This window comes from Oncorhynchus mykiss, chromosome 9, assembly GCF_013265735.2.
Source record: "Oncorhynchus mykiss isolate Arlee chromosome 9, USDA_OmykA_1.1, whole genome shotgun sequence".
In the NCBI taxonomy this organism is placed as follows: Eukaryota; Metazoa; Chordata; class Actinopteri; order Salmoniformes; family Salmonidae; genus Oncorhynchus; species Oncorhynchus mykiss.
Genome location: NC_048573.1, coordinates 3115423 through 3137101, shown reverse-complemented (window position 1 = coordinate 3137101; position 21679 = coordinate 3115423). Strand labels below are relative to the sequence as shown.

The window sequence follows — 21679 nt, the reverse complement described above, 5'->3', positions numbered from 1 at the left end:
CTACCTACAGCAACATCACCTGATATACCCCATTATACACTCTCTACCTACAGCAACACCACCTGATATACCTCATTATATACTCCCTACATCCACCCCTCCCATCTATCTCTTGAACACCATCCAGTCCCATCCTTCAGCTATATCGGTTGCAAGAGTGTTGCATAATAATTGGAAAATCTAAAAGTTTTGAATCTGCCGTCGTTTTGTGTATCAGTTCCATGTTGCCATGGAATCGGTACATCAAAAATCTCCTGTACGGCGCAGCTGTACAAGATGTTGGTCCTTAAATTAAACTGGTATTCTTTTTTTTTTTTATTTACCACAATTTAATTCAGACAATTTTGGTCTTTTAATGCCAACAGACAAGTCCTTTACCTTCTTCTCTTTCACGCTTTCTTTTTTTGATATAATGCTGCAATCATTTGTACTTTTGGATAGAGCGAACATTTCCATATATTTAAAAAAAACAAACAGAATTCCACCAGTCCTATTTATGATATAATTTACAAAAAAGCCGTTTCAAAAAAATGTTTGTTTTTAATCGATTAGTATATTTGAGTTGAACCACAATATTTCTTCTCATATTTGTTCTGTATTTTCTAACTGAAATTGCAACCAGCTTTATATTGCTTGTTTAAAAAAAAAAAAAAATAGCGATATTTTGGAGATAATTACATTTTGAAATAACCGGAAGTGAGAGATTGTAATCTGAATAAAGGGAAAAGGGCCATGAGGAACATGGGGTGAGAAATTCTTACTAATCTGCTAGAGAACCAGTTCGGATCTATGTGTAGCTTTTTGTATGACTGAAGCCTTTAGTGAGAGGTCTAATGCTTTCATATTTAATTATTTCTGCCCTCCGTATTCATTATATAAATAGGCCTGTTTAATTTTGTCTGGCTTGCCACTCAAATAAAGTGGAATATTATTTTTCTCATAATATTAAAAACAAGTGGTAGACAGGGCCATAAGTAAATAGGTGGGACATGACTAAATAATTCATCAGGGTAATTTTTCCACAAATAGACAGGTGTTGTCCTTTCCATGGTAGCAAAACTGTATCTCATTGGCTAACTTTCTATTAAAATGTATCGCAGTGAGAATTAGTTTATTTCGGGATATGTACACCGAGTATGTCCACATCCCCGCCAGTCCATTTTATTGGTGAACTACACGGTAATGTAAAAAAAAAAATAAAATTGTGATCCCATTTGTAATATCATAATTTGATTTTAATTCAGAGAGCTTAGAAAAAATATCGAGATCCTCTATGAGAATGTGCAGGGAGACAAATTGCGGATTTGAAAGAAAACGTGAATCGTCAGCGTACAATGACACCTTTTTTTGTTTTTAAACCCTGATATTATTGTTAGATCACATTTCGATGGCAATAATAAATATATATGCTGATAGTGGACAACCTTGTTTTACTCCTCTTGACAATTTATACTTTCTGAGAAGTAGCCGTTATTTACTATTTTACAACTGGTTTTACTATACATCATTTTAACCACCTGGTGTTACATCACTTTAACCACCTGGTGGTACTATACATCACTTTAACCACCTGGTGTTACATCACTTTAACCACCTGGTGTTACTATACATCACTTTAACCACCTGGTGTTACATCACTTTAACCACCTGGTGTTACATCACTTTAACCACCTGGTGTTACTATACATCACTTTAACCACCTGGTGGTACTATACATCACTTTAACCACCTGGTGTTACTATACATCACTTTAACCACCTGGTGGTACAATACATCACTTTAACCACCTGGTGGTACTATACATCACTTTAACCACCTGGTGTTACTATACATCACTTTAACCACCTGGTGTTACTATACATCACTTTAACCACCTGGTGGTACAATACATCACTTTAACCACCTGGTGTTACTATACATCACTTTAACCACCTGGTGTTACATCACTTTAACCACCTGGTGTTACATCACTTTAACCACCTGGTGTTACTATACATCACTTTAACCACCTGGTGTTACTATACATCACTTTAACCTTTCTGATCTCCCCATCCCGGATCCGGGTTCGTGAATACAGACTCAAGCTCATTACCATAACGCAACGTTAACTATTCATGAAAATCGCAAATGAAATGAAATAAATATGCTAGCTCTCAAGCTTAGCCTTTTGTTAACAACACTGTCATCTCAGATTTTCAAAATATGCTTCTCAACCATTGCAAAACAAGCATTTGTGTAACAGTATTGATGGCTAACGTAGCATTTAGCATTAGCATTCAGCTGGCAACATTTACACAAAAAAACAGAAAAGCATTCAAAAAAATCATTTACCTTTGAAGAACTTCAGATGTTTTCAATGAGGAGACTCTCAGATAGCAAATGTTCAGTTTTTCCTGAAAGATTATTTGTTTAGGACAAATCGCTCCGTTTTCTGCGTCACGTTTAGCTATGAAAAAACCCCTGTATCCAGGATTGTGTAAATCTATCAGCAAGCTCATTAGCATAACACAACGTTAACTATTTATGAAAATCGCAAATGAAATGAAATAAATATGCCATCTCTCAAGCTTAGCCTTTTGTAAACAACACTGTCATCTCAGATTTTCAAAATATGCTTCTCAACCATAGGAAAACAATCATTTGTGTAAAAGTAGCTAGCTAGAGTTAGCATTTCGCGTTAGCATTTAGCGTTAGCATTAGCGTTAGCATCCAGCACGCAACATTAACAAAAACATAAAAGCCTTCAAATAAAATCATTTACCTTTGAAGAACTTCTGATGTTTTCAATGAGGATACTCTCAGTTAGATAGCAGATGCTCAGTTTTTCCAAAAAGATTCCTTGTGTATTAGAAATAGCTCCGTTTTATACATCACATTTGGCTACCAAAAAAAATCCATAAATTCAGTCCTCAAAACGCAAACTTTTTTCCAAATTAACTCCATAATATCGACTGAAAACATGGCAAACGTTGTTTAGAATCAATCCTCAAGGTGTTTTTCACATATCTCTTCATTGATACATCGTTCTTGGAAACATGCTTTCTCTCCTGAATCCCAGGAGAAAATGCCTGCACCTGAAGATTACGCACAAATTTAGACAAAGGACACCGGGCGGACCTCTGGAAAATGTAGTCTCTTATGGCCAATCTTCCAATGATATGCCTACAAATACGTCACAATGCTGCTAAGACCTTGGGCGAACGACAGAAAGTGTAGGCTCATTCCTTGCGCAATCACAGCCATATAAGGAGAGAATGGAAAACAGAGCTTCAGAAATTCTGCTAATTCCTGGGTGATGCATCATCTTGGTTTCGCCTGTAGAATGAGTTCTGGGGCACTTACAGACAAAATCTTTGCAGATTCTGAAACTTCAGAGTGTTTTCTTTCCAAAACTGTCAAGAATATGCATAGTCGAGCATCTTTTCGTGACAAAATATCGCGCTTAAAACGGGAACGTTTTTTATCCAAAAATGAAATAGCGCCCCTAGAGCTCTAAGAGGTTAATTAACCACCTGGTGGTACTATACATCACTTTAACCACCTGGTGTTACATCACTTTAACCACCTGGTGTTACTATACATCACTTTAACCACCTGGTGTTACTATACATCACTTTAACCACCTGGTGGTACTATACATCACTTTAACCACCTGGTGTTACATCACTTTAACCACCTGGTGGTACTATACATCACTTTAACCACCTGGTGTTACTATACATCACTTTAACCACCTGGTGTTACATCACTTTAACCACCTGGTGTTACTATACATCACTTTAACCACCTGGTGGTACTATACATCACTTTAACCACCTGGTGGTACTATACATCACTTTAACCACCTGGTGGTACTATACATCACTTTAACCACCTGGTGGTACTATACATCACTTTAACCACCTGGTGGTACTATACATCACTTTAACCACCTGGTGGTACTATACATCACTTTAACCACCTGGTGGTACTAAACATCACTTTAACCACCTGGTGGTACTAAACATCACTTTAACCACCTGGTGGTACTATACATCACTTTAACCACCTGGTGTTACATCACTTTAACCACCTGGTGTTACATCACTTTAACCACCTGGTGGTACTATACATCACTTTAACCACCTGGTGGTACAATACATCACCTTAACCACCTGGTGGTACTATACATCACTTTAACCACCTGGTGGTACAATACATCACTTTAACCACCTGGTGGTACAATACATCACCTTAACCACCTGGTGGTACAATACATCACTTTAACCACCTGGTGTTACATCACTTTAACCACCTGGTGTTACTATACATCACTTTAACCACCTGGTGGTACTATACATCACTTTAACCACCTGGTGTTACTATACATAACTTTAACCACCTGGTGTTACATCACTTTAACCACCTGGTGTTACTATACATCACTTTAACCACCTGGTGGTACTATACATCACTTTAACCACCTGGTGTTACTATACATCACTTTAACCACCTGGTGGTACTATACATCACTTTAACCACCTGGTGGTACAATACATCACTTTAACCACCTGGTGGTACTATACATAACTTTAACCACCTGGTGTTACTATACATAACTTTAACCACCTGGTGTTACTATACATCACTTTAACCACCTGGTGGTACTATACATCACTTTAACCACCTGGTGGTACTATACATCACTTTAACCACCTGGTGGTACTATACATCACTTTAACCACCTGGTGGTACTATACATCACTTTAACCACCTGGTGGTACTATACATCACTTTAACCACCTGGTGGTACTATACATCACTTTAACCACCTGGTGGTACTATACATCACTTTAACCACCTGGTGGTACAATACATCACTTTAACCACCTGGTGGTACTATACATCACTTTAACCACCTGGTGGTACTATACATCACTTTAACCACCTGGTGGTACTATACATCACTTTAACCACCTGGTGGTACAATACATCACTTTAACCACCTGGTGGTACTATACATCACTTTAACCACCTGGTGGTACTATACATCACTTTAACCACCTGGTGGTACTATACATCACTTTAACCACCTGGTGTTACTCTACATCACTTTAACCACCTGGTGGTACTATACATCACTTTAACCACCTGGTGGTACTATACATCACTTTAACCACCTGGTGGTACTATACATCACAATGACAGAACTCGTAATGGTTATGCAATAAAAAACTTTAAAAAAACTTGTTTCTCAAAAGTGTAGCAGGTTGTGAACATACAACGTTGCCAATCTGAGAATGAGATTTAAATTACTGTAATTTAAATGCATATATTAACAGATATTAATGAATGAGAACGGTAAATTACTGTAATTTAAATGCATATATTAACAGATATTAATGAATGAGAACCTGGTAAAGTACTGTAATTTTAAATGCGTGCGTTAACAGAAATGAATGCAAATGATTAACATTTACTAGGCGTGACATATGTCATGGAGACTTGATAAAAACGTTTTTTTTTAAGCAATTAAAGAGGAAACAATTCACACAATGAAACAATGAATTCGCAAGAATTGGTGGAAGACCGCTGAGTGCATTTTAGGAGAGCTGAGTGCATGCATTCTGGAAAAAGGTATATATATATATATATATATATATATATATCTTAACCATTACACCCCTCCCCTTCTTCTTGTTCGTAGACTATACTCGAGATACATTATCTGCACATATTGTAGACGCTTTTCACTGACAGCATCAACTCAATCAGCTTGACCTTTTGCCACGAGCACTACCTAAATCGCGGGGCTGCCCAAATAGGCATCGGCCTACACATTACTTTTCAACCCACAACTATTTAAAACAATTTAAATAATGATCCTGGGTGGATAAGTCGTGCTCCTTTTGGTGGAGTTTTTATTTAGACGAGAGTAATTATTGTAATTTAAATAACCTACTCTCCAAGAGAACGGTTGGCAGTATCTGCTGGGGCATCAGATCTGTTGTCCAGCTCAGCCCCAGCAGATACTCTCCAAGAGAACGGTTGGCATTATCTGCTGGGGCATCAGATCTGTTGTCCAGCTCAGCACTAACAGACGTTTGTTTCCTGTCTCTACAGCGGTCTGATGAAACCAGGGCTGAACGCTATCATGGGGGCCACAGGAAGCGGGAAGTCATCGTAAGTGACATTTTCAGCTGACTCTGACAAACCTGTGACTCTCATTGAACGTTGTGAGCTAACGAATGGTTGTGTTGGGGTTGTTTAAAAAAAAGTTTGTATTATAATTGTGTAATGGTTGGGGTTGTGTTATATTATAGTTGTGTAAAGGTTGGGGTTGTGTTATAGTTGTGGTTGTGTTATAGTTGTGTAAAGGTTGGGGTTGTGTAAAGGTTGTGGTTGTGTTATAGTTGTGTAAAAGTTGGGGTTGTGTTATAGTTGTGTAAAGGTTGTGGTTGTGTTATAGTTGTGTAAAGGTTGTGGATGTGTTGTGTGTAGGTTTCTGGATGTGCTGGCAGCCAGGAAGGACCCAGCAGGTCTGGCTGGAGAGGTGTTGATAGACGGAGCTCCTCAACCTCCCAACTTCAAATGTCTCTCAGGATACGTGGTCCAGGTGGGGGACTGGACACACACACACACACACACACACACACACCAGTGACCAGACTATAGTTACGAGTGTCTGGTCTCTCTCTCTCTCTGTCTGTCTCTCTCTCTCTGTCTCTCTCTGTCTGTCTCTCTCTCTCTCTGTCTCTATGTCTCTCTCCCCCCCCCCCCCTCTCCCCCCCTCTCTCTCTCTCTCTCTCTCTCTCTCTCTCTCTCTCTCTCTCTCTCTCTCTCTCTCTCTCTCTCTCTCTCTCTCTCTCTCTCTCTCTCTCTGTCTCTCTCTGTCTCTCCCCCCCCCCCCCTCTCTCTCTCTCTCTGTCTCTCTCTCTCCCCCCCCTCTCTCTCTCTCTCTCTCTCTCCCCCCAACCCCCTATCAGGATGATGTGGTGATGGGAACTCTGACTGTGAGGGAGAACTTCCGTTTCTCTGCAGCGTTGCGTCTTCCGTCCTCCGTCAGCCAGAAGGAGAAAGAGGACAAAGTCAACCGACTCATCACAGAACTGGGCCTCACTAAAGTAGCAGACTCACGGGTCAGTGTGGACGGGTTTATGTGGGGGGGATGTGGGGGAGAGGACAGAGAGAGCGTGTGACTATGAATGTGTGTATTCTGTCTCCCAGGTTGGTACCCAGTTGATCAGGGGAATATCAGGAGGGGAAAGGAAGAGGACAAACATCGGTATGGAGCTGATCATCGACCCTCCTGTTCTCTTTCTGGATGAACCCACCACCGGCCTGGACGCAAGCACAGCTAACTCTGTACTACTACTGCTCAAGAGGTAGAACCTGGGTATTGTAGTTCTAATATTGTAGGGTTAGTCTGGGTATTGTAGTTCTCTTTCTAGATGAACCCACCACCGGCCTGGACGCAAGCACAGCTAACTCTGTACTACTACTGCTCAAGAGGTAGAACCTGATTATTGTAGTTCTAACATTGTAGGGTTAGTCTGGGTATTGTAGTTCTCTTTCTGGATGAACCCACCACCGGCCTGGACGCGAGCACAGCTAACTCTGTACTACTACTGCTCAAGATGTAGAACCTGGGTATTGTAGTTCTAATATTGTAGGGTTAGTCTGGGTATTGTAGTTCTCTTTCTGGATGAACCCACCACCGGCCTGGACGCTAGCACAGCTAACTCTGTACTACTACTGCTCAAGAGGTAGAACCTGGGTATTGTAGTCAATTTCAATTGAGGGGTTAGCCTGGGTATTGTAGTTATAATACTGAGGGGGTTAGTCTGTGTATTGTAGTCTGGGTATTGTGGTGCTAATACTGGGAGGTTAGTCTGGGTATTGTAGTTCTAATACTGAGGGGGTTAGTCTGGGTATTGTAGTCTGGGTATTGTAGTGCTAATACTGGGTGTTAGTCTGTGTTTTGTAGTCTGGGTATTGTAGTTTGGGTATTGTAGACTGGGTATTGTAGTCTGGGTGGATATTGTAGACTGGGTGGGTATTGTAGACTGGGTGGGTATTGTAGACTGGGTATTGTAGTCTGGGTGGGTATTGTAGTCTGGGTGGGTATTGTAGACTGGGTGGGTATTGTAGACTGGGTGGGTATTGTAGACTGGGTGGGTATTGTAGACTGGGTGGGTATTGTAGACTGGGTGGGTATTGTAGACTGGGTGGGTATTGTAGTCTGGGTGGGTATTGTAGTCTGGGTGGGTATTGTAGTCTGGGTGGGTATTGTAGACTGGGTGGGTATTGTAGACTGGGTGGGTATTGTAGACTGGGTGGGTATTGTAGACTGGGTGGGTATTGTAGACTGGGTGGGTATTGTAGACTGGGTGGGTATTGTAGACTGGGTGGGTATTGTAGACTGGGTGGGTATTGTAGTCTGGGTATTGTAGTTTGGGTGGGTATTGTAGACTGGGTGGGTATTGTAGACTGGGTGGGTATTGTAGTCTGGGTGGGTATTGTAGTCTGGGTGGGTATTGTAGTCTGGGTATTGTAGACTGGGTATTGTAGTCTGGGTGGGTATTGTAGTCTGGGTATTGTAGTCTGGGTGGGTATTGTAGTTTGGGTATTGTAGTCTGGGTATTGCAGTCTGGGTATTGTAGTGCTAATTCTGCAGGTTCGTCTGGGTATTGTAGTCTTAGTATTGTAGTCTGGGTATTGTAGTCTGGGTATTGCAGTCTGGGTATTGTAGTGCTAATTCTGCAGGTTCGTCTGGGTATTGTAGTCTTAGTATTGTAGTCTTAGTATTGTAGTCTGGGTATTGTAGTCTGGGGTGGGTGGGTATTGCAGTTTGGGTTTTGCAGTCTGGGTATTGCAGTCTGGGTATTGTAGTGTTGCAGTCTGGGTATTGCAGTCTGGGTATTGCAGTTTGGGTATTGCAGTCTGGGTATTGCAGTCTGGGTATTGCAGTCTGGGTATTGTAGTGTTGCAGTCTGGGTATTGCAGTCTGGGTATTGCAGTCTGGGTATTGCAGTCTGGGTATTGTAGTCTGGGTATTGTAACACTAACCCTCCTCCTCTCTCTCTATCAGGATGTCTAGTCATGGCCGTACCATCATCCTGTCCATCCACCAGCCTCGTTATTCCATCTTCCGTCTGTTTGACAGTCTGACTCTGCTGGTTAGCGGTAAACAGGTTTACCACGGCCCCGCTCAGAGTGCTCTGGACTACTTCTCTAACATCGGTGAGACTCAATCCTTAGAAATGACCTGTTTCTAGTGAGTCTAAATCACACTCCTCCTGCTAACCAGACAGTGTAGTCTCAGCTCTCTGCTGGCAAACCAAGTTATGAAATGTCTAGAGTTACTGAACAGTTATTATATCCATCATTATATTGTCTCTCTTTAGAGGTTACTAAGAACAGATGCATTTGAGATCCATTCAGTGTATCAATGTTTCAACCTTTCCTGTATCCAAACCTTTTCTGTATCTATAAACAATCTAATTACAACTATGATGTCATCATTACCCAGGATACACTTGTGAACCCCACAACAACCCGGCTGACTTCTTCCTGGACGTGATCAATGGAGATTCTACCTCCATCGCCTTCGACAGGATAAAGGAAGCAGACGGTAAGTTCTGATTGGCTAAGGAGCAGAGTCAGTGGGCGGGATCAGTCAGGTCATCCAATGGCAATTTTGTCTCTTCATATCCTCCCTCCCTAACTTTGTTTACCCTCCATTTACCCATTTACCTCTGTTCTGGCCCCTCTATTCCCCCCCCCCCCCCCCCCCCCCCAGACTCGGACCCAGACAGGGTAACCAGTTCCAGGCAGAACATTGAGGACCATCTGGTCCAGGAGTACCGGGGGAGTCAGTACTATGGAGAAACCAAGGCCCAGTTAGAACGCATCACCATGAACAGAGAGTACAGGTACCAACACACTCTCTCTCTGTCTCTCTGTCTGTCTCTCTGTCTCTCTGTCTCTCTGTCTCTCTGTCTCTCTGTCTGTCTGTCTGTTGCGCTGTCTGTCTGTCTCTCGCTCTCGTCTGTCTGTCTGTCTCTCGCTCTCGTTGTCTGTCTGTCTGTCTCTCGCTCTCGTTGTCTGTCTCTCTGTCTGTCTCTCTCTCTCTGTCTCTCTCTCTCTCTCAATTCAATGTGCTTTATTGGCATGACGTAATAATGTACATATTGCCAAAGCTTACTTTGGATATTTACAATATGAAAATAATGAGAATCAAAATTGTCAACGGGACGACAGTAACAACAATAACCAAGGGTCAAAATAACCATACATTGAACAATAACAATAAGTATACAGTAGAGGACATGTGCAGATTGGTTGGTCTGTCAGACACTGTCCCTCATCTTATGTCAGGCAGCAATGTAGTGCTCTGCCAACCCACAGCTCTCTGCGTCCTCCCCCAACAGGACGGGTAGCCTGTCCCTCCCCCAACAGGACGGGTAGCCTGTCCCTCCCCCAACAGGACGGGTAGCCTGTCCCTCCCCCAACAGGACGGGTAGCCTGTCCCTCCCCCAACAGGACGGGTAGCCTGTCCCTCCCCCAACAGGACGGGTCTCTCATCAGAGAGGTCTTTGAAACCTTTAAGGGTTTTACATTTGGTGAAATGACACTCTCTAACTGTTTTATATTTTTGACATTTTGTCAGGAAATGCAGCTCCGTCTCAGGTTCTGCTGTGGTGCAGTGGTTACACAGCCTTTCCTCTACACGGCCAGGTTCTGCTGTGGTGCAGTGGTTACACAGCCTTTCCTCTACAGGGAGCCAGGTTCTACTGTTGTGCAGTGGTTGCACAGCCTTTCCTCTACAGGGAACCAGGTTCTGCTGTTGTCCAGTGGTTGCACAGCCTTTCCTCTACAGGGAGCCAGGTTTTCATGTGTCTACCCTTCTCAATGGCAAGACTGTGCTCACTGAGCCTGTACTTTGTCAAGGTTTTGATGTTGATCAGTAACCATGGTCAAATATTTAGCCACGGTGCACTGTCGATTTAGGGCCAGATAGCACTGCATTTTGCTTTGTGTTTGTGTTTCCCAATAAGCAATGTAGTTTTGTTTTGACTGTGTTGTAATTTGTTTTATTCTGAATGATTGGATATTCTGGTCCTGAGGCTTTAGTGTGTTAGTAGAACAGGTTAGTGAACTCAGCTCCAGGACCAGCTGGATGAGGGGACTGAGGCTTCAGTGTGTTAGTAGAACAGGTTAGTGAACTCAGCCCCAGGACCAGCTGGATGAGGGGACTGAGGCTTCAGTGTGTTAGTAGAACAGGTTAGTGAACTCAGCCCCAGGACCAGCTGGATGAGGGGACTGAGGCTTCAGTGTGTTAGTAGAACAGGTTAGTGAACTCAGCTCCAGGACCAGCTGGATGAGGGGACTGAGGCTTCAGTGTGTTAGTAGAACAGGTTAGTGAACTCAGCCCCAGGACCAGCTGGATGAGGGGACTGAGGCTTCAGTGTGTTAGTAGAACAGGTTAGTGAACTCAGCCCCAGGACCAGCTGGATGAGGGGACTGAGGCTTCAGTGTGTTAGTAGAACAGGTTAGTGAACTCAGCTCCAGGACCAGCTGGATGAGGGGACTGAGGCTTCAGTGTGTTAGTAGAACAGGTTAGTGAACTCAGCCCCAGGACCAGCTGGATGAGGGGACTGAGGCTTCAGTGTGTTAGTAGAACAGGTTAGTGAACTCAGCTCCAGGACCAGCTGGATGAGGGGACTGAGGCTTCAGTGTGTTAGTAGAACAGGTTAGTGAACTCAGCCCCAGGACCAGCTGGATGAGGGGACTGAGGCTTCAGTGTGTTAGTAGAACAGGTTAGTGAACTCAACCCCAGGACCAGCTGGATGAAGGGACTGAGGCTTCAGTGTGTTAGTAGAACAGGTTAGTGAACTCAGCCCCAGGACCAGCTGGATGAGGGGACTCTTTTCTTTGCTCAGCTCCTGGTATTGCAGGGCTTGGTAATGATTTGAGAGGGTCACTGTATTTTAGATGTTTCCAAAACTTAATTGCTCTTTTTTGAGTTTTTGGATATTGGCCTAATTCTGCCCTGCATGCATTGTTTGTAGTTTTCCTCTGAACATGTAGGATAATCTTACAGAACTCTGCATGCGGGGTTTTAATGGGGTGTTTGTCCCATTTGGGTGAAATCTTGTTTTTCAAGTGGACCCCACACCTCGCTGCCATAAAGTGCAATTGGTTCAATGACACATTCAATTAGTTTTAGACACATTTTAATAGGTATTTCAATTAGAATTAGTTTTTTAATGGTGTAGAATGCCCTGCATGCTTTCTCTCTGTTTATTCACTGCCTCATTAAGGTGTCCAGTTGAGCTTATTTCTAAACCTCAGTAATTGTAGTATGTGCAGTACTCTATATATTTAAACCCCAGTAATTGTAGTGTGTACTGTACTCTATATATTTAAACCTCAGTAATTGTAGTGTGTACAGTACTCTATATATTTAAACCTCAGTAATTGTAGTGTGTACAGTACTCTCTCTATATATTTAAACCTCAGTAATTGTAGTGTGTGCAGTACGCTATATATTTTGTACCAATTGAGAACTTTGGTCTTGTTCCCTGAGATCTTCTCTGAAAAATCATTATTTTAGTATTTTTGGGGTTTACTGTCAGGGCCCAGGTCTGGCAGTACTGCTCTAGCAGGTCCAGGCTCTGCTGTAGGCCATGTGCTGTGGGGGTTTACTGTCAGGGCCCAGGTCTGACAGTACTGCTCTAGCAGGTCCAGGCTCTGCTGTAGGCCATGTGCTGTGGGGGTTTACTGCCAGGGCCCAGGTCTGGCAGTACTGATCTAGCAGGTCCAGGCTCTGCTGTAGGCCAGGTGCTGTGGGTGACAGCAGGCATAGGTCATCTGCGAAGAGTAGGCATTTAACCTCTGAATTGTGGAGACTAACACCAGGGGCTGAGGACTTTTCTAGAATAGTGGCCAATTTGTTGATGTAAATATTGAAGAGTGCAGGGCTCAGATTGCAACCCTGGCGAAGGCCCCGCCCCTAGTTAAAGAATTATGTTATTTTCTTGCCGATTTTAATGCTGCACGTATTGCCAGTATACATGGATTTAATTTTGTCATATTTTTTACCCCCTCAACCACTTTCAATAACTCTGTAGAACAGTCCTGTATGCCAAACAGAATCAAATGCTTTTGGAACTCTCTCTCTCCCAGCAGCTGCTACTCAATTTGGAACTCTGGAACTCTCTATCTATCCATCTCTCCATCTTTCTTGCAGTGCATGCTGAGAATTTTTTGGAGTCTCTCTACGGTCTCTCTCTCTATTGTCTGTCTGTCCTCTGCAAGTTATTAATGGACAATCTTCTTCTTGTTCTCCAGTGTGAAGACTCCCTCTCGGACCATCACGTACAACACCTCCTTCTCTACTCAGTTCAGATGGGTCCTGAAGAGAACCTTCACTAACCTCATCCTCAACCCTCAGACATCCTTCGCTCAGGTGTGTGTGGGGGAGGGGCGATAGTGTCAACTGTAAAGTTTGGTGGATGATGAATAATGGTCTTGGGCTGTTTTTCATGGTTCGGACTTACTTACCCACCCACCCACCTACCTACCCACTTACCTACCTACCTACCCACTTACCTACCTACCCACCCACCTGCCCACTTACCTACCTAGCCACTTACCTACCCACGTACCTACCCACCAACCGACCCACTTCCCTACCTACCCACTTACCTACCCACTTACCTACCTACCCACCTACCCACTTACCTACCTACCTACCCACCCACTTACCTACCTACCTACCTACCCACTTACCCACCTACCCACCTATCTACCTACCCACTTACCCACCTACCCACTTACCCACCTACCCACTTACCCACCTACCCACTTACCCACCTACCCACTTACCCACCTACCTACCTACCCACCCACTTACCTACCTACCTACCCACTTACCTACCTACCCACCTACTTACTTACCTACCCACTTACCTACCTACCTACCCACCTGCTTACCTACCTACCCACTTACCTACCTACCCACCCACCTACCCTCTTACCTACCTACCTACCCACTTACCTACCTACCTACCCACTTACCTACCTACCTACCTACCCATTTACCTACCTACCCACCTACCTACCTACCCACCCACCTACCCTCTTACCTACCTACCTACCCACCCACCTACCCTCTTACCTACCTACCTACCCACTTACCTACCTACCTACCTACCCACCTACCCACCCACCTACCTACCTACCCACCCACCTACCTACCTACCCACCTACCTACCTACCTACCTACCTACCTACCTACCTACCCACCCACCTACCCTCTTACCTACCTACCTACCCACTTACCTACCTACCTACCTACCCATTTACCTACCTACCCACCTACCTACCTACCCACCCACCTACCCTCTTACCTACCTACCTACCCACCCACCTACCCTCTTACCTACCTACCTACCCACTTACCTACCTACCTACCTACCCACCTACCCACCCACCTACCTACCTACCCACTTACCTACCTACCTACCTACCCACCTACCCACCCACCTACCTACCTACCCACCCACCTACCTACCTACCCACCTACCTACCTACCTACCTACCTACCCACCCACCTACCCTCTTACCTACCTACCTACCCACTTACCTACCTACCTACCTACCCACCTACCCACCCACCTACCTACCTACCCACCCACCTACCTACCTACCCACCTACCTACCTACCTACCTACCTACCTACCCACCTACCTACCTACCCACCCACCTACCCTCTTACCTACCTACCTACCCACCCACCTACCCTCTTACCTACCTACCTACCCACTTACCTACCTACCTACCTACCCACCTACCCACCCACCTACCTACCTACCCACCCACCTACCTACCTACCCACCTACCTACCTACCCACCTACCTACCTACCCACCCACCTACCTACCTACCTACCTAACTATCTATCTAATCTCTCTCATCAAGATTGGAGTGACTGTGTTCCTGGCCCTCATCGTTGGGGCCATATTCTTCGGAGTGAAGAATGACCAGAGTGGCTTACAGAACAGGTCTGTGTGTATGTTTTTATGTGTGTGTGTTTGTTTAATATAGTAATATATGCCATTTAGCAGGCTCTTTCTTCCATAGCGACATTTTTCTTATACGAGGCCCCAACAGGAAGTGGCGGTCAGCTGGTTATTGTCTTGCAAAAGTCTGCCTGTCTCATGGTAATTGGCCGTTAATTAACATAAACACGTTTAGAATCTCCAGGCCTCCAAGCGTACAAGCTACATTTTAAATCCATGATTTATTTTAGGCAGGTCTAAAGAAACAAACATTATGATATGAAGAACATGTATTTCAGAAGAACAGAATATGAGTTGGCTTACTGTATGTTATCTGGCTATGCTCTATGCTATATAGACTGTAGGCTTGTTCATTCATCAGACTAGATACTGTATGTTATCTGGCTATGCTATATGCTATATAGACTGTAGGCTTGTTCATTCATCAGACTAGATACTGTATGTTATCTGGCTATGCTATATAGACTGTAGGCTTGTTCATTCATCAGACTAGATACTGTATGTTATCTGGCTATGCTATATGCTATATAGACTGTAGGCTTGTTCATTCATCAGACTAGATACTGTATGTTATCTGGCCATGCTATATAGACTGTAGGCTTGTTCATTTATCAGACTAGATACTGTATGTTATCTGGCTATGCTATATGCTATATAGACTGTAGGCTTGTTCATTTATCAGACTAGATACTGTATGTTATCTGGCTATGCTATATGCTATATAGACTGTAGGCTTGTTCATTTATCAGACTAGATACTGTATGTTATCTGGCTATAGACTGTAGGCTTGTTCATTTAGCAGACTATATACTGTGTGTTATCTGGCTATAGACTGTAGGCTTGTTCATTTAGCTGACTATATACTGTGTGTTATCTGGCTATAGACTGTAGGCTTGTTCATTTAGCTGACTATATACTGTGTGTTATCTGGCTATAGACTGTAGGCTTGTTCATTTAGCAGACTAGATACTGTAAGTTATCTGGCTATTATATAGACTGTAGGCTTGTTCATTTAGCAGACTAGATACTGTATGTTATCTGGCTATAGACTGTAGGCTTGTTCATTTAGCAGACTAGATACTGTGTGTTATCTGGCTATGCTCTAGGTTCATGTAGCAGACAAGATATGCTTAAGTCCCATGTCATTATTTTATATTATAAGATTTTATAGTATGAAGAATACAATTTGAAAGGATATTTTTCCCATACCGGAGCGCATATGAAGTGACTATGTTGAGCGTAAAAGTGATGATTTGAAACAGATCCTATACGCTAGATTTAGAGTTATTTGTCAACTTTATTTTGTGAAGGACACAAACCTTAGAATGCCTTTTAGAAATCAAAACGCATGATGTGACTTTAGGATATGGACGATCCGAGCGTCGCAAAAACGGAGCATCCTCTCCTGTTACAGGTTCTCAGTCTGCACACGCTATTCTCTCATCATATTTTCACCCATCGAACTATTCTCAATTTTTAATATTGTTTTTACTAATATGTCAAATTAGTTTTAGATTGAGAATGGCCCTTTATCACATGGGCAGGAACAGAGAGGCAAGACAAAGACCCGTCATCAGTATGAACAGGAATGGAGGCCACATTATTTTTTTTCCCACTGATGTCAGGTAGGCTACTCCGGTCATTTCGCTGCGCAACAAGTGATATTCCGTCCAAAATTCTGTATGCCATGGGCTCTCCAACCCCTGTTCCTGCAGCTACCCAGAGCCTCATTTGCGAAACCAAGTGAAATCGGGTTGGGAACATCGATAGTAACATATTTTCAAAACGAAACCTTTATTTAATTCAAGTGTTTACAGCCCCTCTCTCTGCGCGCTGGAGAAAGGAATGAAGGGGGGAGGGGATGGATACTCACAGTAGCAAAAGGTAATATGTCAACTTATTCATTAGGAAAATGCACTATAATTAATATATTCGAAATCAAATACATTCGGTAGGTTATGTATTGTATAACGGCACAATCATTATTTTATTTTAAAATATATATATATATATATATATATATATATATATATATATATATTTTGAAGGACAATAGAGCCCTGAGTACCAGGCCATAAGGACCTGGTGATCGTTAACGAGTTGGGCATAAGAGGAGATTACTGTGACTCAAGCCATGTAGAATTTGACAACTGTTATGAGTCATGACTGCCTGTGTGTGCTTAATGCGTGTGTTTTACAGTGTGTGTGTGTTGAACGTGTGTGTGTGTTGAACGTGTGTGTGTGTGTTGAACGTGTGTGTGTGTGTGTGTTGTCGTCTCTACCAGGATGGGTGCTCTATTCTTCATCACCACCAATCAGTGTTTCAGTTCCCTGTCTTCTGCTGAGCTCTTCATCACTGAGAGAAAACTGTTCATGTGAGTAACACACACACACACACACACACACACACACACACACACACACACACACACACACACACACACACACACACACAGGTCACCCATGATACAAGTCAGTATTCGACATCCATCCATGTCTGAGATGACGTGGTAACCAGACACTAGGGGAACACTGAGATCTGTTACCTTTAAACAGGTTTCCACTGGGGAACACTGAGATCTGTTACCTTTAAACAGGTTTCCATAGGGGAACACTGAGATCTGTTGCCTTTAAACAGGTTTCCACTAGGGAACACTGAGATCTGTTACCTTTAAACAGGTTTCCACTGGGGAACACTGAGATCTGTTACCTTTAAACAGGTTTCCATAGGGGAACACTGAGATCTGTTACCTTTAAGCAGGTTTTCACTGGGGAACACTGAGATCTGTTACCTTTAAACAGGTTTCCACTGGGGAACACTGAGATCTGTTACCTTTAAACAGGTTTTCACTGGGGAACACTGAGATCTGTTACCTTTAAACAGGTTTCCACTGGGGAACACTGAGATCTGTTACCTTTAAACAGGTTTCCACTGGGGAACACTGAGATCTGTTACCTTTAAACAGGTTTCCACTGGGGAACACTGAGATCTGTTACCTTTAAACAGGTTTCCACTGGGGAACACTGAGATCTGTTACCTTTAAACAGGTTTCCACTGGGGAACACTGAGATCTGTTACCTTTAAACAGGTTTCCACTGGGGAACACTGAGATCTGTTACCTTTAAACAGGTTTCCACTGGGGAACACTGAGATCTGTTACCTTTAAACAGGTTTTCACTGGGGAACACTGAGATCTGTTACTTTTAAACAGGTTTCCATAGGGGAACACTGAGATCTGTTACCTCTAGACAGGTTTCCACTGGGGAACACTGAGATCTGTTACCTTTAAACAGGTTTCCATAGGGGAACACTGAGATCTGTTACCTTTAAACAGGTTTCCACTGGGGAACACTAAGATCTGTTACCTTTAAACAGGTTTCCACTGGGGAACACTGAGATCTGTTACCTTTAAACAGGTTTCCACTGGGGAACACTAAGATCTGTTACCTTTAAACAGGTTTCCACTAGGGGACAAAGAAGTGTGCTTTTCTTTCAAGGACATTTATAAGTGACACCAAACTTTTGAATGGTAGTGTGAACACTGTACACACACATACTGTACACACACATACTGTACACATACTATACACACACATACTGTACACACACATACTGTACACACATACTGTACACACATACTGTACACACACATACTGTACACACACATACTGTACACACACATACTGTACACATACTGTACACACACATACTGTACACACACATACTGTACACACATACTATACACACATTATACACACATACTGTACACACACACTATACACATATACTACACACACACTATGTGCACACATACTGGACACACATACTATACACACACTATACACATTATACACATATACTACACACACACTATGTACACACATACTGGACACACATACTATACACACATACAGACATGCACACATGCGCACACACCCTCTCTCTCTCTCTCATTCTCTCTCTCTCTCTCTCTCTCATTCTCTCTCTCTCTCTCCCCCTCCATCTCCAGTCATGAGTACATTAGTGGTTACTATAGAGTATCAGTCTAACCTACCTCCTCTCTCTCTCTGTCTCTCTCTCTCTCTCTCTCTCTCTCTCCCCAGTCATGAGTACATCAGCGGTTACTACAGAGTATCAGTCTACTTCCTGTGTAAGATACTCAGTGACATCATCACCTTAAGGACACTCCCTTCCATCGTCTTCAGCTGTGTGGCTTACTTCATGATCGGTGGGTAGACACAATGAACCCTAACCCATGATCGCTGGGTAGACCCTCCACCCTCGTAGACACAGTGAACCCTAACCCATGATAGGTGGGTAGACCCTCCACCCTCGTAGACACAGTGAACCCTAACCCATGATCGCTGGGTAGACCCTCCACCGTCGTAGACAGTGAACCCTAACCCATGATCGGTGGGTAGACACAATGAACCCTAACCCATGATCGCTGGGTAGACCCTCCACCCTCGTAGACACAGTGAACCCTAACCCATGATCGGTGGGTAGACCCTTCACCCTCGTAGACACAATGAACCCTAACCCATGATCGCTGGGTAGACCCTCCACCCTCGTAGACACAGTGAACCCTAACCCATGATCGCTGGGTAGACCCTCCACCCTCGTAGACACAGTGAACCCTAACCCATGATCGGTGGGTAGACCCTCCACCCTCGTAGACACAATGAACCCTAACCCATGATCGCTGGGTAGACCCTCCACCCTCGTAGACACAGTGAACCCTAACCCATGATCGGTGGGTAGACCCTCCACCCTCGTAGACACAATGAACCCTAACCCATGATCGCTGGGTAGACCCTCCACCCTCGTAGACACAATGAACCCTAACCCATGATCGCTGGGTAGACCCTCCACCCTCGTAGACACAGTGAACCCTAACCCATGATCGGTGGGTAGACCCTCCACCCTCGTAGACACAGTGAACACTAACCCATGATCGCTGGGTAGACCCTTCACACACAGACATATAATACTAGTGTGTGTGACTGTGTCTATGTTCAGGTCTAGTATTATAGTTCTATCTTCTGATCTAGTATTTTATTTCTATGTTCTGATCTAGTATACCAGGGAAGTTGACTGAGAACACATTCTCATTTATTCACATCAAATAAAATAAAATTTTATTGGTCACATACACACGTTTATCAGATGTTATTGTGGGCGTAGCGTAATGCTTGTGCTTCTAGCTCCGACAGTGCAGTATAATAATAAAATAATAATATCTAACAGTTTCACAACATATTGCCCAAAATACACATAAATCTAAGTAAGGAATGGTTTAAGAATATATATATATATATATATATATATATATACACACACACACACACACACACACACACACACACACACACACGTCAGAGCGGCACTGGACTACAGTATATATAGAATACAGTATATACATATGAGATGGGTGATGCAATATTTACACACAATTAAAGTGACTAAGATATCGTGGAATAGTATAGAGTACATTTTACACATGAGATGAGTAATGCGAGATACGGAGACATTATTAAAGTGGCTAGTGTTTCATTTCCTAAAAGTGACCAGTGATTCCTAATCGATGTCTATAGGCAGCCGCCTCTGAAGCGCTCGTTATAGCTGTTTAGCAGTCTGTTGGCCTTGAGAGAGCTTTGCGGTGGTGGGTGGTGCAGTTGCCGCGGTGATACAGGATGCTTTCAATTGTGTAAAAGTTTGTGAGGGTTTTAGGTGTTAAGCCTAATTTCTTTGTCCTCCAGAGGTGCTGTTGCGCCCTCTTCACCACACCCTCTGTGTGGGTGGACCATTTCAGATCGTCAGTGATGTGTACGCCAAGGAACTTGAAACTCTCCACCTTCTCTTATACACAGGGGGTACCGGTTAGTTGAGGTAATTTGTACATGTAGGAAGGGGTGAAGTGACTATGCATAGATAAAACAGCGAGTAGCAGCAGTGTACAAAAGAAATGGGGGGAGGGTCAATGTAATTTGCTGTGCTCTCTTCACGACTGTCTTGGTGTGTTTGGACCATGATAGATCGTTGGTGATGTGGACACCAAGGAATTTGAAACTCTTGACCCCCTCCACTACAGTCCCGTCGATGTTAATGGGGGCCTGTTCGGCCCGCCTTTTCCTGTAGTCCACGATCAGCTCCTTTGTCTTGCTCACATTAAGGGAGAGGTTGTTGTCCTGGCACCACACTGCCAGTTCTCTGACCTCCTCCCTATAGGCTGTCTTCTCATTGTCGATGATCAGGCCTACCAGTCTTGTGTCGTCAGCAAACTTAGTGATGGTATTGGAGTCGTGTTTGGCCACGCAGTCGTAGGTGAACAGGGAGTACAGGAGGGTACTAAGCATACAGCTCTGAGTGGCCCCAGCGTTGAGGATCAGTGTGGCAGACATGATGTTGCCTACCCTTACCACCTGCGGGCGGCCTGTCAGGAACTTCAGCATCCAGGTGCAGAGTGAGGTGTTTAGTCCCAGGATCCTTAGCTTAGGGATGAGCTTCGTGGGCACTAGTCAATGAACAGCATTCTCACACAGGTGTTTCTTTTGTCCAGGTGGGAAAGGGCAGTGTGGAGTGCGATTTGAGATTGCGTCATCTGTGGATCT

At 43.6% G+C, this 21679-nt stretch overlaps 1 protein-coding gene across 1 annotated transcript in view; it reads left to right on the top strand.

Moving 5' to 3' along the window:
• abcg2 (breast cancer resistance protein) overlaps positions 1–21679 on the top strand; it is a gene marked incomplete at its 3' end in the record, with an annotated part of 33375 nt that overhangs the window by 6303 nt on the left and 5393 nt on the right. Inside the window, 11 exon segments of the mRNA NM_001124683.1 lie at positions 6103–6162; positions 6481–6595; positions 6966–7118; positions 7207–7364; positions 9071–9222; positions 9512–9613; positions 9782–9916; positions 13338–13453; positions 14967–15049; positions 17353–17442; positions 19172–19296. Of these exon segments, the coding sequence (NP_001118155.1) occupies positions 6103–6162; positions 6481–6595; positions 6966–7118; positions 7207–7364; positions 9071–9222; positions 9512–9613; positions 9782–9916; positions 13338–13453; positions 14967–15049; positions 17353–17442; positions 19172–19296 (1289 nt within the window).